Genomic DNA, 12,203 nt, shown 5'->3' on the forward strand with positions numbered 1-12,203 from the left:
TGTGTGGGTCTGACAGAGAGATTGAGGCAGAGAAAGGAGGGAGAGGGAAGAGGAGGAAAAAGAAAAAAAAAGAACTATTATCTCCAGTAAAATAAAGGTTGTGTAAGAACTGAAATTTAAACTCATCAGAGAGTATTCACTATATAACCAGAGTAACAAAACACAAGGAGAATTTTTGTTAAAGGAAAGATAAAGGCCGGGGCTGTGGCACAGCAGTAAAGGCGCCGCCTGCAGTGCCAGCATCCCATATGGGTGCCAGTTCAAGTCCTGGCTGCTCCACTTCCGATCCAGCTCTCTGCTATGGCCTGGGAAAGCAGTAGAAGACGGCCCAAATGCTTGGACCCCTGTACCTGCGTGGGAGACAGGAAGAAGCCCTTGGCTCCTGGCTTTGGATTGGCCCAGCATCGGCCTTTGCAGCCATTTGGGGAGTGAACCAGGAGATGGAGGACTCTTTCTCTCTGCCTCTGCCTCTCTGTAACTCTGCCTTTCAAATAAATAAATAAATCTTTAAAAAAAAAATAAGATTAGGAAAATGGGTACGGGGAAAGCATAAACAGACTAAATCCTCACCGCAGGAAATCAGCCACTAATCCCTACAGTTGATTAATGAGAGGACCCTGTACATACATTCAGAAAGGTAGCAGCAAACACTAAAACCACTAAAGAGACTGTTCCTGGGAAGAAGATCAGGCTGTTTTTAGCTAGAAACTTTTCAGGAGTGGGCGTTCGGCACAGTGTTTAAGATGCTGGAGTGTTGAGTTTGATTCCTGGTTCTGCTCTCATTTCCACACACCCTGGGAGGCAGCAAGTGATGACCTAGCACTTGGGCCCATGCCACCCTTGTGGGAGACCTGGACTGAACTCCTGCCTTTAGCCTGGTCCAGCCCCAGCTGTTGTGGGTACTTGGGGAGTGAACCCGATGGAAGATTTCTCTGCCTCTCTGTCTGCCTTTTAAGTAAAATGAAAATAAATAAACAACAATGTTAAAAACTTTCAGCACTATTTGATTTTTTTTATACTAGACCATATATTTTCCTCTAGGAAAAAGCAATGTTAATTTTATAAAAGTTAATAGGAAACTAATAAATTGTCAGAAGTTAGAAAAAAAAAAGTATGTGTGTGGGGGTGCCTGAGACGTGGGTGACACTGGGTGAGATCTCACGTCCCAAATCAGACTGAGTTCATTCCCCAGCTCCAGCTCCTACTCCAGCTTCCTGTCAGCACAGACAATGGGAAGCGGCTGTGATGCCTCCCACAGCTCGATTCCTGTTGCGCAGGTGGGAAATCTGGATTGAGTTCCTGGCTCCTGGCTTCAGCCCTGGCCTAAGCTCAATGGCTGTGGGCATTTGGGGAGTGAATCAAGAAGATGGGAACCTGCTGTCCTGGTCTCTTTGCTTCTCAAAATTAAAAAAAAAGGGGGGGGGGGCTTTGTCACTTTGTTATTCTTGAAATACCAAGCTCAATGTACAGAAGCATCCAGCGCAGGCAGAGCTGCAGAGAAATCCAATGTCCTCACCCCCCGCCAGAGGCTGCCCCCAGCCTCAGGCCTCTCCCGAGCACAGAAGCTCTGCAGGTGCTGGTGCGGCTGGCCCCGCTCTCTGAAATGTCTCTGCCTGTGTCTCACTGGCTGTTTTCTCTGCCTTGGGGCTCAGCTGCATGCCAGAACCTCCAGAGGTCTGCCATGACCACCTTCTCCCTGTCATGGCTCTTCTAACCTCGGGCACACACTGGCACACCCGGAGCTCCTGGGTGACACGCCCCACGTGTCTTGTCTCCCCATCTGTCACACTCACCAAGAAGCCCTGCGCTGTCAGTGCCTGACAGCGCTGGCTGCTGACCATAATGATGACAAAATGGTTAGAGGGGTGGACTCTTTAAAGTGATAACGCACCCACCACACAATAGGAAATGATGCCATTATTAAAAACTAAAATGTGAAAACTGAAATTAAATAAATTAAAATGTGAACACTGAAGATATATGGAAAAGTACATTGCAACCATGTAAATATACACAAGTATGGACAAGGCCAAAAAATATTTTTGAAGTAAAATAACTGTGTGTGTACAGAAAGAAAAAGCAATTTTCAAAATATTGGCAATTGGTGAATTTAGGTGAAAGGTGTCTAGGTGCTCCCTGCATTATTCCTGCCATCTTTCTCTAAGCTTAAAATCTTTTCAAGCTAAAAAATTAAAACAGAATAGCTACATTAAAACAGGAGGATTTTGGTTGCCTTGTTGTTTTTCATACCTCTATTATACTGTGTTTATAATTAATATTGCTGTAAGACAAGGAGCAGGGACAGTAACTGGACAGACAGGAGAATCTGCAGGGCCTGAAACACCTCGCAGGCCCTCCTGGCCTCAGGACTGATGGCACCTGCTCTGGTCTGACAGGTGTGAAGGGGTGGAGACCCTTGCTCCATGGAACCAGAGAGCCCTGAGGGGTCAAAGTTCGCCTTCTGTAGCCCTGTTCTCTGAGGACTAACCTAGGAAACTTTGACCTGGGCGGCCATGACCAAGGGACAATCAGCGATCTCTAACTTTCCGCAAGGCCACTGAGAGAGGAAGAGAGAAGAAGGGGAAGAGAAGAGGCGCTGTGCGCTGACACATATCTGAGGTTCAAGCTCTGTTCTGTGAAATCATTGCACGTGAGTTCCTGAGACTGACGAGCAAGCAGAGGCTTCAGCGCGCCCAGGCCGCAGGGTGCTAAGTGGCCAAAGCGGGGTCTGCAGTCCAGCCTGCCAGATGTCAGTGCTCTGCCCACACCTCAGAAACGAAGGGACACGTGACTGGGCCCTGCCACCCCGGCCCCTCACAGCCTCACCTGGCGGCATCCTCTTCCAGCAAGAGCTTCACGAACTGCCGGGGCACGTGCAAGGAGAGCGCGCTCTCCGCCATCTGCTCCAGGATCCGTAGGTGGTTGCCGTCGGTGGTTGGGAACCGATACATGCGGCAGACGGCACCGCCGAACACTGCGGTGGGATGCAGAGGACACAGTGGCTGTGGCTGAGCTGGCCGCAGATCTGCCTCACGGTCCTCCTCCCCACACCCTCAAGTCCTTTCTCTGCTTGTCTCAAGAGAATCACAACATCTAAACCAAAAACCCACCGGGGACAGAGCCAGAATGTTCCTCTCCCAGACACGAAGTCTTCCTGTGCCCGCATATCTAAGAAACTCTCAGGGCAAGGGGCTGGGAGCAGGGAGGGTGTGAATCACGAAACTCAGGGCGAAACGAGAAACAAGGAGACGGAGGAGGAGCCTCCTCTTTCTTGGAGCGTCAGCAACTCTTGATGCTGCGGAAGGAGTAACACACTGACCAGCAGCAGAGCTGGGACAACAGGGGTGCACGGCCGTGATGGCCACACCAGATGGGGAGCAAAAGGTGGCCATCGACCCGAGAGTCGGCTGGGCAAGAGTGACAGGAGCATCCGTGGAGAAAGCCGCTCACCTGACTTCAGTAAAGTGTCTTTTCGCAGTGAAGCATATTTGGATCGGATTCCCAACGCCTCAGTCAGGCTCTCATCCACAGGCAGAACCATCTATAAGACGTACAGGAAAGCACAAGGAAACCGGGAGACTCAGACAACCCCAGAGCACTCTGCAGAAATGGGGGCCCACATACAATGTAAGAGAACCCTTGAACTGCAGATGCACGGTTAGCCCTACCATAAGCACGCCACGTGAGCCACAGCCACGTTGAGCCCCCCCTCCCAGCACCCTGAACACACTGCCAGCATGCAGCTCCTGGGCCTGCATGTCTTCTGAGTCACTCCCCCCGTGTTCAGTGCTCTGTGTGAAAAATCAAACGGAGGGATACATGATGCAAAAGAGCGTTTCTCAAACTAACGTTCTGGGTTTCATTTGCATAAAAGGAGAAATCTTTGCAGTTTGACAACAATGACTACCTAGCAGTGTCAGGATTCTTAAATTCGCATTCATGTTGGGGAGTCTGAGAGTGCCTGCTGACAGACTGTGCAGGACGGAGGGTGCACACTGATGAGAGAGGGCAGGGCAGACAGCGAGGTGGACCTAGACGGAGAGGGGGAGAAGGTGGGTGTGTGTGAGGTTACTGCAGGGCCTGTGTGTGTGTGTGGAAGAGGAGAATAGTAACAAACTACTCTAACAGCTAAGGTAGGTCTCAAATGCCTTTGCACTCAGGCTCAGCACCCCCACAGCAGCCCCTTCCCCTGTCAACTGCAGTGACTCAGGCTATGGTCTGCTTGCTCCTCCCCTCTGGAGACAGCCAGTGTGGCACCCAGAGCAGAGGCCGGCTCCAGGAGGGCAGTCTTGCCGGGGAGGGTCGCAGCATCCTGCAGGGGGCAGCATCGAGCAGCAGAGCGGAGATTAGACAAGGGGATGGCCTGTCTTACTCTGTCGGGGAAAAAAGGACACTGGCAGACTCACCCTCCCATTGACAGTGTCCAGAGACCGGGTCACAGGGGGCCGCTGGTCTGACTTCTCCTCCATCTGCCAGCCGATCACAGTGATGTTACCCACACGGTCGCTCTCTGCAGACCTGCAATGGCAACGTGCTATGAGGAGCGGTGTTTTAACTCTGCTTCTTTTTGGCTTAAACGCACAGCACAGCCAACTTGGATCCTCAGTCAGTCGGCATTCACAGCACCGGCAGGCTCCTTCAGGGAGAGGCAGACAAGGAAGCCCGGCAGGGCAGGGGAGGCCTGGGTCTGAGACAGGGCAGTGGGGACGTGGCTGGTGCGGCCGGAGGGGGCTTCCCAAGCAGGAGTCATTGCTACTGATCACCAGGAGGTTTGCGTCTCAGAGTCAGGACGGGAGTGCACCTTTTTAAATAATGTTCATTTATTTTATTATTATTTTTATTTGAAAAACAGAGAGAGAGAGAGAGACAGAGACAAAATTTTCTTCCATCTACTGGCTTACTCTCCAAGTGCACACAACAGCCAGAGCTGGGCTAGGCTGAAGCTAGGAGCAGCCAGAATCTCTGAGTCGACCTGCATGAGTGGCAGGGACTCAAGTACTCGAGCCACTGCCTGCTGCCTCCCAGGCTGTGCATTAGCAGGAAGCTGGATTGGAAGCCAAGTGGGACTTGAACCCAGACACTGCCAAATGGGATGTGGGCCTCCCAGGCAGGAGCTTAACCAGCTCAGCACAGTGCCAGCCCCTACAATGTCCTTTTTCCTGGCACAGAATCCCTCCCTCCTCCTTCCATACCACCAGCAAGCTTTGATTAGCCCCATGGCCTAGACCTGGACTCAAGGTAAACCAAGACCACCCAGGGCAGCCTGAAGACTCAGAGTCCCGGCTGCTCCACTTCCCATCCAGCTCTCTGCTATGGCCTGGAAAAGCAGTAGAGGATGGCCCAAGTCCTTGGACCCCTGCACCCATGTGGGAGACCCGGAAGAAGCTTCTGGCTCCTGGTTTCAGATTGGCACAGCTCCGGCTGTTGCGGCCAATTGGGGAGTGAACCAGCAGATGGAAGACCTCTTTCTCTCTCTCTGCCTCTCCTTCTCTCTCTGTGTAACTCTTTCAAATAAATAAATATTCAAAAAAAAACCACTCAGAATCCTGATATGATACAGCTAATGACAACCCAGACCCACCAGCTTTACCCCTAAGAGCTCCCCACCGCCTTGGTGGCTGGTGGCTGCTTGGGCCCATGAGATCCATCTAGCGGGGCCCTAGGGACACCTTGGCACCCAGGCACTTTATTTATGATGTCTGACTTAGCCACGTTCCACATTTTCATGTGGCCACATCCAAAGGCCAAGTCCTCTGTGATGTTCTCATCCTGTCCTCATGCCTGGAAGAGTCCTTCCCAAGCTAACGGCATCTTCAGCTCTTTTTAAAAAGGAGGATGCCCAATTTTTAAGTTGAACTCTAACCCAGCCAGTTTTAGTTCTGGCCCATGACGTACCTAAGTATTTTTCCCAAACAGCCCTTTCTTTCCCTCATATGATTTTTTTCACCTTCTCTCATTTTGCATAAGATTCTTTCTTTTTCCTGACTCAACATCTCTACACACATACAGGACTGCTGCAGTGTTCTCGCCCTGTCTACTAATTAGTCAGCCAACACCTGCAATACTGCTGCTTCCAACTGTCTAAATATGGCAAGCTACTGTGGCTTCCAACTGTCTCAATATGGCAGGGAACTGATCACTATCAAATTTTCATTCTATTTTAGACTATTTTCCCAGATAATATTAATCCAATTTTTACATTTTGAAAAGCACTGGGGCTGGTACCTCAATGCAGTAGGTTAATCCTCCGCCTGCAGCGCCAGCATCCCATGTGGGTGCCAGGTTCTAGTCCCAGCTGCTGCACTTCCAGTCCAGCTCTCTGCTGAGGCCTGGGAGAGCAGCAGAGGATGGACCAGTTCCTTGGGCCCCTCACCCACGTGCGAAACTGGGAGGAGGCACCTGGCTCCTGGCTTCAGATCGGCGCAGTTCCGGCTGTAGCAGCCATTTGGGGGGTGAACCAATGGAAGGAAGACCTTTTTCTCTGTCTTTCTCTCTCTCACTGTCTGTAACTCTACCTCTCAAATAAAATAAATAAAATCTTTAAAAAAAAAAAAAAAGAAAGAAAAGTGCTTTATCAGAGTTTTGGTTTAGGAAAGATTGACAACTTGATCCCATTTTTGTTCCCATCTAAGTACACAATGGGTGCTTCCTTTTCATTCATTCAATCGATATGTGTTGAAAATCAGGCACTTGCTAGGTGCTGGGGAAACAGCAGCAAAACAAAGCAGACAAAAATCTCTGCTATCTGGGAGATTGTATTCTCCAGGGAAAGGGACAAATGAGAAAGAAATGATTTTATTATTATTATACATTACCTATGTTGTCCTTTAGGTCTGAGTACTACAGTGCTCAGACTTCTGTGGACACCACAGATTTCCACCCCATGACTGGTCCCCTGATGGGCTCTGCCACCTCCCCTCTTAGACCAGTCTCTGGAGGAGGAATGGTACCCTGAGAGTAGGAAATGGGGTCTTTCCCCATCTGTCCCAAGAACTCCAGACACTTTCAAAGGACTGCTTTTAAATACCAACCTTAGTGTTAAATGCAACCTATGATGCCTATCTTGCAGCAGGTCTTTGACAATGAACGTTCCAGAGCCCAGTAAATACATCTGAGGAAGAAACGGGGAAACAGCATTAGAGTGCTGGTGCAAGGAGGCCCATGGCCCAGAGAAGTCTGAAAAGTTCCATACCACACTCATCATCATCATCATCCTCCTCATCATCTCTGGAGCCTAATGGGAACGTTCAGAAAGATGTCCCCAATGACAATCACATGTAGACATGAGTTAACACATATGCCAGCAGTGAAATCCATCTTGTGTTCACCACTCCCCCACAAATGACTGCTGAACTTTACAAACAGGGGAAGAAACTCCCGCCAACTGCAGCGTGTTACTTAACTGTTCCCTGAGATCTATCTTTGACGTCATACACGGAGAGCTTGATCTGTGTCATCTGATTGATAAGAGAGTCTTGAAAGAAGGCAATGCTGCTCAGGAATATAGGATTGTTGGTTCCCTAGAACAGAAAAGGAAAAATCAGAATACAGAATTGCATTTAAAGTAACTGCTTTTGAAATGGATCAACATTTTCAGAATGAGAAGCTAACATTTTTACTGACTTGGATCAACACAAATGTTGGCTTAAATGGATGTTTTCCAAAAGAGAAGAATGCAATCTGACACAGATGCTGCAGATACAGACCCACGACTGGGCCCAATTCTAAGAGTTTCACATGCAGGAATTTTCTAAAGTGGAAATGAGTACAATGTCCACATGCATTCTTTTTTTTTTTATTTTTATTTTATTTTATTTTTGACAGGCAGAGTGGATAGTGAGAGAGAGACAGAGAGAAAGGTCTTCCTTTGCCGTTGGTTCACCCTCCAATGGCCGCCGCGGCCGGTGCGCTGCGGCCGGCGCACTGTGCTGATCCAACGGCAGGAGCCAGATGCTTCTCCTGGTCTCCCATGGGGTGCAGGGCCCAAGCACTTGAGCCATCCTCCACTGCACTCCCTGGCCACAGCAGAGAGCTGGCCTGGAAGAGGGGCAACCGGGACAGAATCCGGTGCCCCGACCGGGACTAGAACCCGCTGTGCTGGCGCCGCAAGGCGGAGGATTAGCCGAGTGAGCCGCGGCGCCGGCCACATGAATTCTTAGTATCACAACTTTAGGTGCATTGTGTATTTGGATTTACGATTGTGGACAGATCCTTTAAGATGTACAAACAGGGAGATGAAAGGGGAAAGGAACGGTTTAAGTCATTTATTATTTCTAAAATACTGTGTTTGGAACAATTAAAGCCTGACTTGTAAGTTCTTCTTTAGGACCAATTGCTAGTTTCTGGATCACAAGAGGCTATTTCTTGGCAGTTTAGCCCTGCCCTAAAGCAGGGATATATCACATCCTCTTTCTCGGGCCATGGTTACTGGCTCCTTGGCCAAACCAATCCTGTCGAGGCTGTACCTGCTTCAGCGTCTGCCTCTGTCCATCTTCTCTCTGCAGCCCCAGGTCTAGTCCATTAAGGCCTGTTGGTCAGCCCTCCTGGAGACTTCCTGGGGCCTCAACCCAGCTCCACTTCTTCTTCCACCTGCCCTTCTCCTCCCACCCATCTCCAATCTCCTTCCAATCAGGTTAAAAACTCGGCTTTGGTGTCTGGTTCGCTGTCACTGCCTGCCATCCAGTGACTAAGAACTACCGCCAAGTGCCATCTCCAGAGATCTCCTACATGCATCCCACTGCCAATCGGATGCCAAACGCCTGTGTGAGTCACGACCTCTGGTCAGGAGGCTCCCCTGCACAAGGGCCCATACCAGCTGGCTACTGTATGCTGTGTGGCAAAGTCCCTGGCCTGGACTCCAGGGCCTCCTTTCCCGTCTTTCCCACTTGTGCCTTGCCCACACCAAGCAAGTGTTTTCCCCAAACCTGCATGAAGCTTTCCAACTGCCATGCCTTTGCATAGCTAGCATGAAACTCTGGCATTTTCTTCCATGTGAGGCCCACAGGGCGGCAGCAAGGGCATCACCTGGGAGCTGGTGAGTCCTGGGCCCTGCTGCAAACCTGCTGAGGCGTCATTTCTTTCAGCTTCCCCTGGGAAGCTGCTCCGACCCTCAGGGCTGGATGGGACGCCAGGACTCCAGTGCTGCTGTCCCTTTTCTACCAACACTTCCCACACTCCGCAGTGTAGGGAGGTAGACAGATTCATCTGTGCCTCCCTACTGACAGGCTGGGGAACGCCGGAGGGCAGGGACTGCGCCCCTGTTCTACCTATCATCTACAGTGCCTGGCACTATGCCTCACACATAGACAGAGCTCAACAAACGCTCAGAAAACAGAATTGTCGACTTGAACTTGGAAACAAACTTCTAAGACACCACAAGAGGGGTTTTAGCTTCTAAAACATGAAACGGAAATGCAGTTTCAGTTTGGTGATTCTTCACGTTACAAATGCAACTGTAGCAAACCAGCAACTCCAATACTAAGGCAATAGCTTATGTGATGTGCTCAATTGTCGGAAAGGATTCTGTAAAAACTCCCACACTGAATAGATATCAACTAATTTAAAGGAAAGAGCAGAAGTATCACACAAAACTCAACAGCTGGAAAAATAAAAACCAACACAAATAGAGATACGTCCTGGCAACAGGGTAAGTTAATAGTAGCACTCCTCCAAGCTTTGAACACAGTTCTCTAAATGCGGCATGCAATTGGAAACGATGAGAAAGAATCAGGATCACTCTTCAAAAATAACCAGCCAATAATTAATCAGTCATCATAAAGGCTAAACATCAACCTAATCACACTCCACGAGAAACAGCAACAATTCATATAATCCAACTGCAGCCGCAGATGCTGGGGTAACTAAATCCCCCCACCCCTGACCCCAGCTCCAGCCCCAGTCCCAGTCCCATCAGGGCTGCAAGACGGCGCAGGCACGTCTGGCACTCCCTTGAGGAGAGCAAGCAGCAGCACCCACCTCAATGATCTCCGTCTGTGCGTGCTTTGTCCAGAAGGCCTGAGGAGGGGTGGTGACGCTCACTGCTACAAAACTATTTGGTTTTCGATCTAGCGAAGGCGTATGCAACTCACTGCAAGCTGTAAAGATAAGATGAGAAAGAAATGAGTCCTTTGCAATCAGGTTCTAGTTAGTTCTCTGTTCCAAACACACTCAAACAAAGCACAGGGAATAAAAGACCCCCAGAGGGAAGAGACATTGTCAGTGGCCACAGGCAGGTGAATTTTAAAATACGAGACCGTCTCTTAACAGCCTCTCCTGTCCTGAAAGACCTGAAGGCCCTCACTGCAGCACAAGGCTGCATGGAAAGGAACACAAAACCACAGCCTCTGGGACTTGACCCTTACAGCCTGAATTCAGTGCCTCACTGGACTCCAACAGTTGAGCTAAGAAGCCTTGCAGTCTATGGAATAGCGACACCCATTTGCATCCAAGGCTGCAGTGGCCACCTCTAAGCAGCTGGTGCCCCATGTGTCTTGGTTTGTAGACTGACATATGCTGGAAGAAAATGAAAATTCTACAGCAAAATAAATACAGCTTTTTAAAATTTATTTTTTTATTTTTAAAAAAGACTTATTTATTTTGAGAATTAGCATTACAGAGAGAAAGTGACAGAAACAAAAAAAGAGAGAGATTCTACCTGTTAGCTCACTCCCCAGATAGTCACAATGGCCAGCACTGGGCCAAGTAGAAGCCTACATCCAGGAGCTTCATCTGGGTCTCGCACGCGGGTGCAGGGGCCCAAACACTTGGGCCATCTTCCACTGCTTTTCCAGCTGCATTAGCAGAGAGCTGGATCAGAACAGGAGTAGCTTAGATACAAACCAGCGCCCACATGAGATGCTAGGCTTACAGGTGGTGGTGTTACCCACTCCACCACAGCACCAGCCCCAGGTTTTTGTTTTGTTTTGTTTTTAAAGTAAGGCACTGCTCTCATTTATTCTTTGTAAGATTTGTAATAAATGGGGCCAGCACCATGGCATAGTAGGTTAAACCTCCGTCTGTGGAGCTGGCATCCCATATGGGCCGCCAGTTCATGTCTTGGCTGCTCCTCTTCCAGTCAGCTCTCTGCTATGGCCTGAGAAAGCAGTGGAAGGTGCTCCAAGTGCTTGGGCCCCTGCACCCATGTGGGAGACCCAGAAGAAGCTCCTGGCTCCTGGCTTCAGATCAGCACAGCTCCTGCCATTGTGGCCATTTGGGGAGTGAACCAGCAGATGGAAAATCTCTCTGTCTCTCCCTCTCTCTATCTGTAACTCTGCCTCTCAAATAAATAAATAAATCTTTTAAAAAACTCATAACAAATAAAGATTTTTAGAAATATTAGCTTTCAGAATGAAAGATTCCTTGTAGAACCACTTTGGTTTGAAAACTGAATGATATTAAAAATCTTGCAAAAGATAATCTTCTTTCTTCATTGAATCTAGCATGCTCCTTGTTGTCAAGCATACTATGAGAGGAAAAAAACCAAAACTCTCTTGTCCTTAAACAGTGATGTATCATTGATTGTAAGACACTTCCTTATTAAAGAGGTACTAGAATGTGAAAAAAAAAAATGGATATCCTGGATTTACTATATGGTCAATCAAAGTTTAACAGCGGCAAAAATAATCTGCTTTTCTGACAGGGCTCATTTAGAATTAAAAATGTTCGCTTTTTCCCTTTTAAATTAAGAATAGAGAACATTAAAATTTATTAACTCTATTTCAGTTTTTCACAATGAAAAAATTCTGGAGATGGATGGTAGTAATGACTGTACAGCAATGTGAACATACTTAATGCCCCTGATTACTTAAAAATGGCTACGGTGCTAAACTTTACGCTATGTACGGTTGATCACAATTAAAATGAAATTGAAAATTTAAAAACTCTGATTTAAAAACATTCTCACACCTACAATGGGTTAGACAAACAGAAAAGGCAGGGAGAGGAGGAGGGATGGGACAGAACGAAGGTACTAACAGAGATGAGTTAAAGAAAGGGTAGAGGAGAGATTAGAAGCAAATCAGTGAAGTAGGATGAAAGTGAAGGAGGGGAGGGAGGCAGCAACGTCTTGGTGTGTTCTGAGCAGAGATCAACCGGGGTTTCATTCATCATACTCACTGGGAGTATGTTTTCATTGGCTATCACTGTCCTTTGAGATAAGCAGCAACAATCTAACCATTGCACATGGCTCCCTTTGCTCCTTTTGG

At 48.4% G+C, this 12,203-nt stretch overlaps 1 protein-coding gene across 12 annotated transcripts in view; it reads right to left on the reverse strand.

The window, feature by feature from the left end:
* INPP4A (inositol polyphosphate-4-phosphatase type I A) overlaps positions 1-12,203 on the reverse strand; it is a 146,274-nt gene that overhangs the window by 40,821 nt on the left and 93,250 nt on the right. For all 12 annotated transcript variants that reach the window (XM_008253591.4, XM_017339797.3, XM_008253582.4 and 9 more), the window contains exons 5-10: positions 9,976-10,094; positions 7,404-7,520; positions 7,032-7,111; positions 4,407-4,518; positions 3,451-3,541; positions 2,827-2,974 (exon numbers count right to left, since the gene is read on the reverse strand). In XM_008253591.4, the coding sequence (XP_008251813.1) occupies positions 2,827-2,974; positions 3,451-3,541; positions 4,407-4,518; positions 7,032-7,111; positions 7,404-7,520; positions 9,976-10,094 (667 nt within the window). The remainder of the gene's footprint in view (positions 1-2,826; positions 2,975-3,450; positions 3,542-4,406; positions 4,519-7,031; positions 7,112-7,403; positions 7,521-9,975; positions 10,095-12,203) is intronic.

This window comes from Oryctolagus cuniculus, chromosome 2, assembly GCF_964237555.1.
Source record: "Oryctolagus cuniculus chromosome 2, mOryCun1.1, whole genome shotgun sequence".
NCBI classification, from domain to species: domain Eukaryota; kingdom Metazoa; phylum Chordata; class Mammalia; order Lagomorpha; family Leporidae; genus Oryctolagus; species Oryctolagus cuniculus.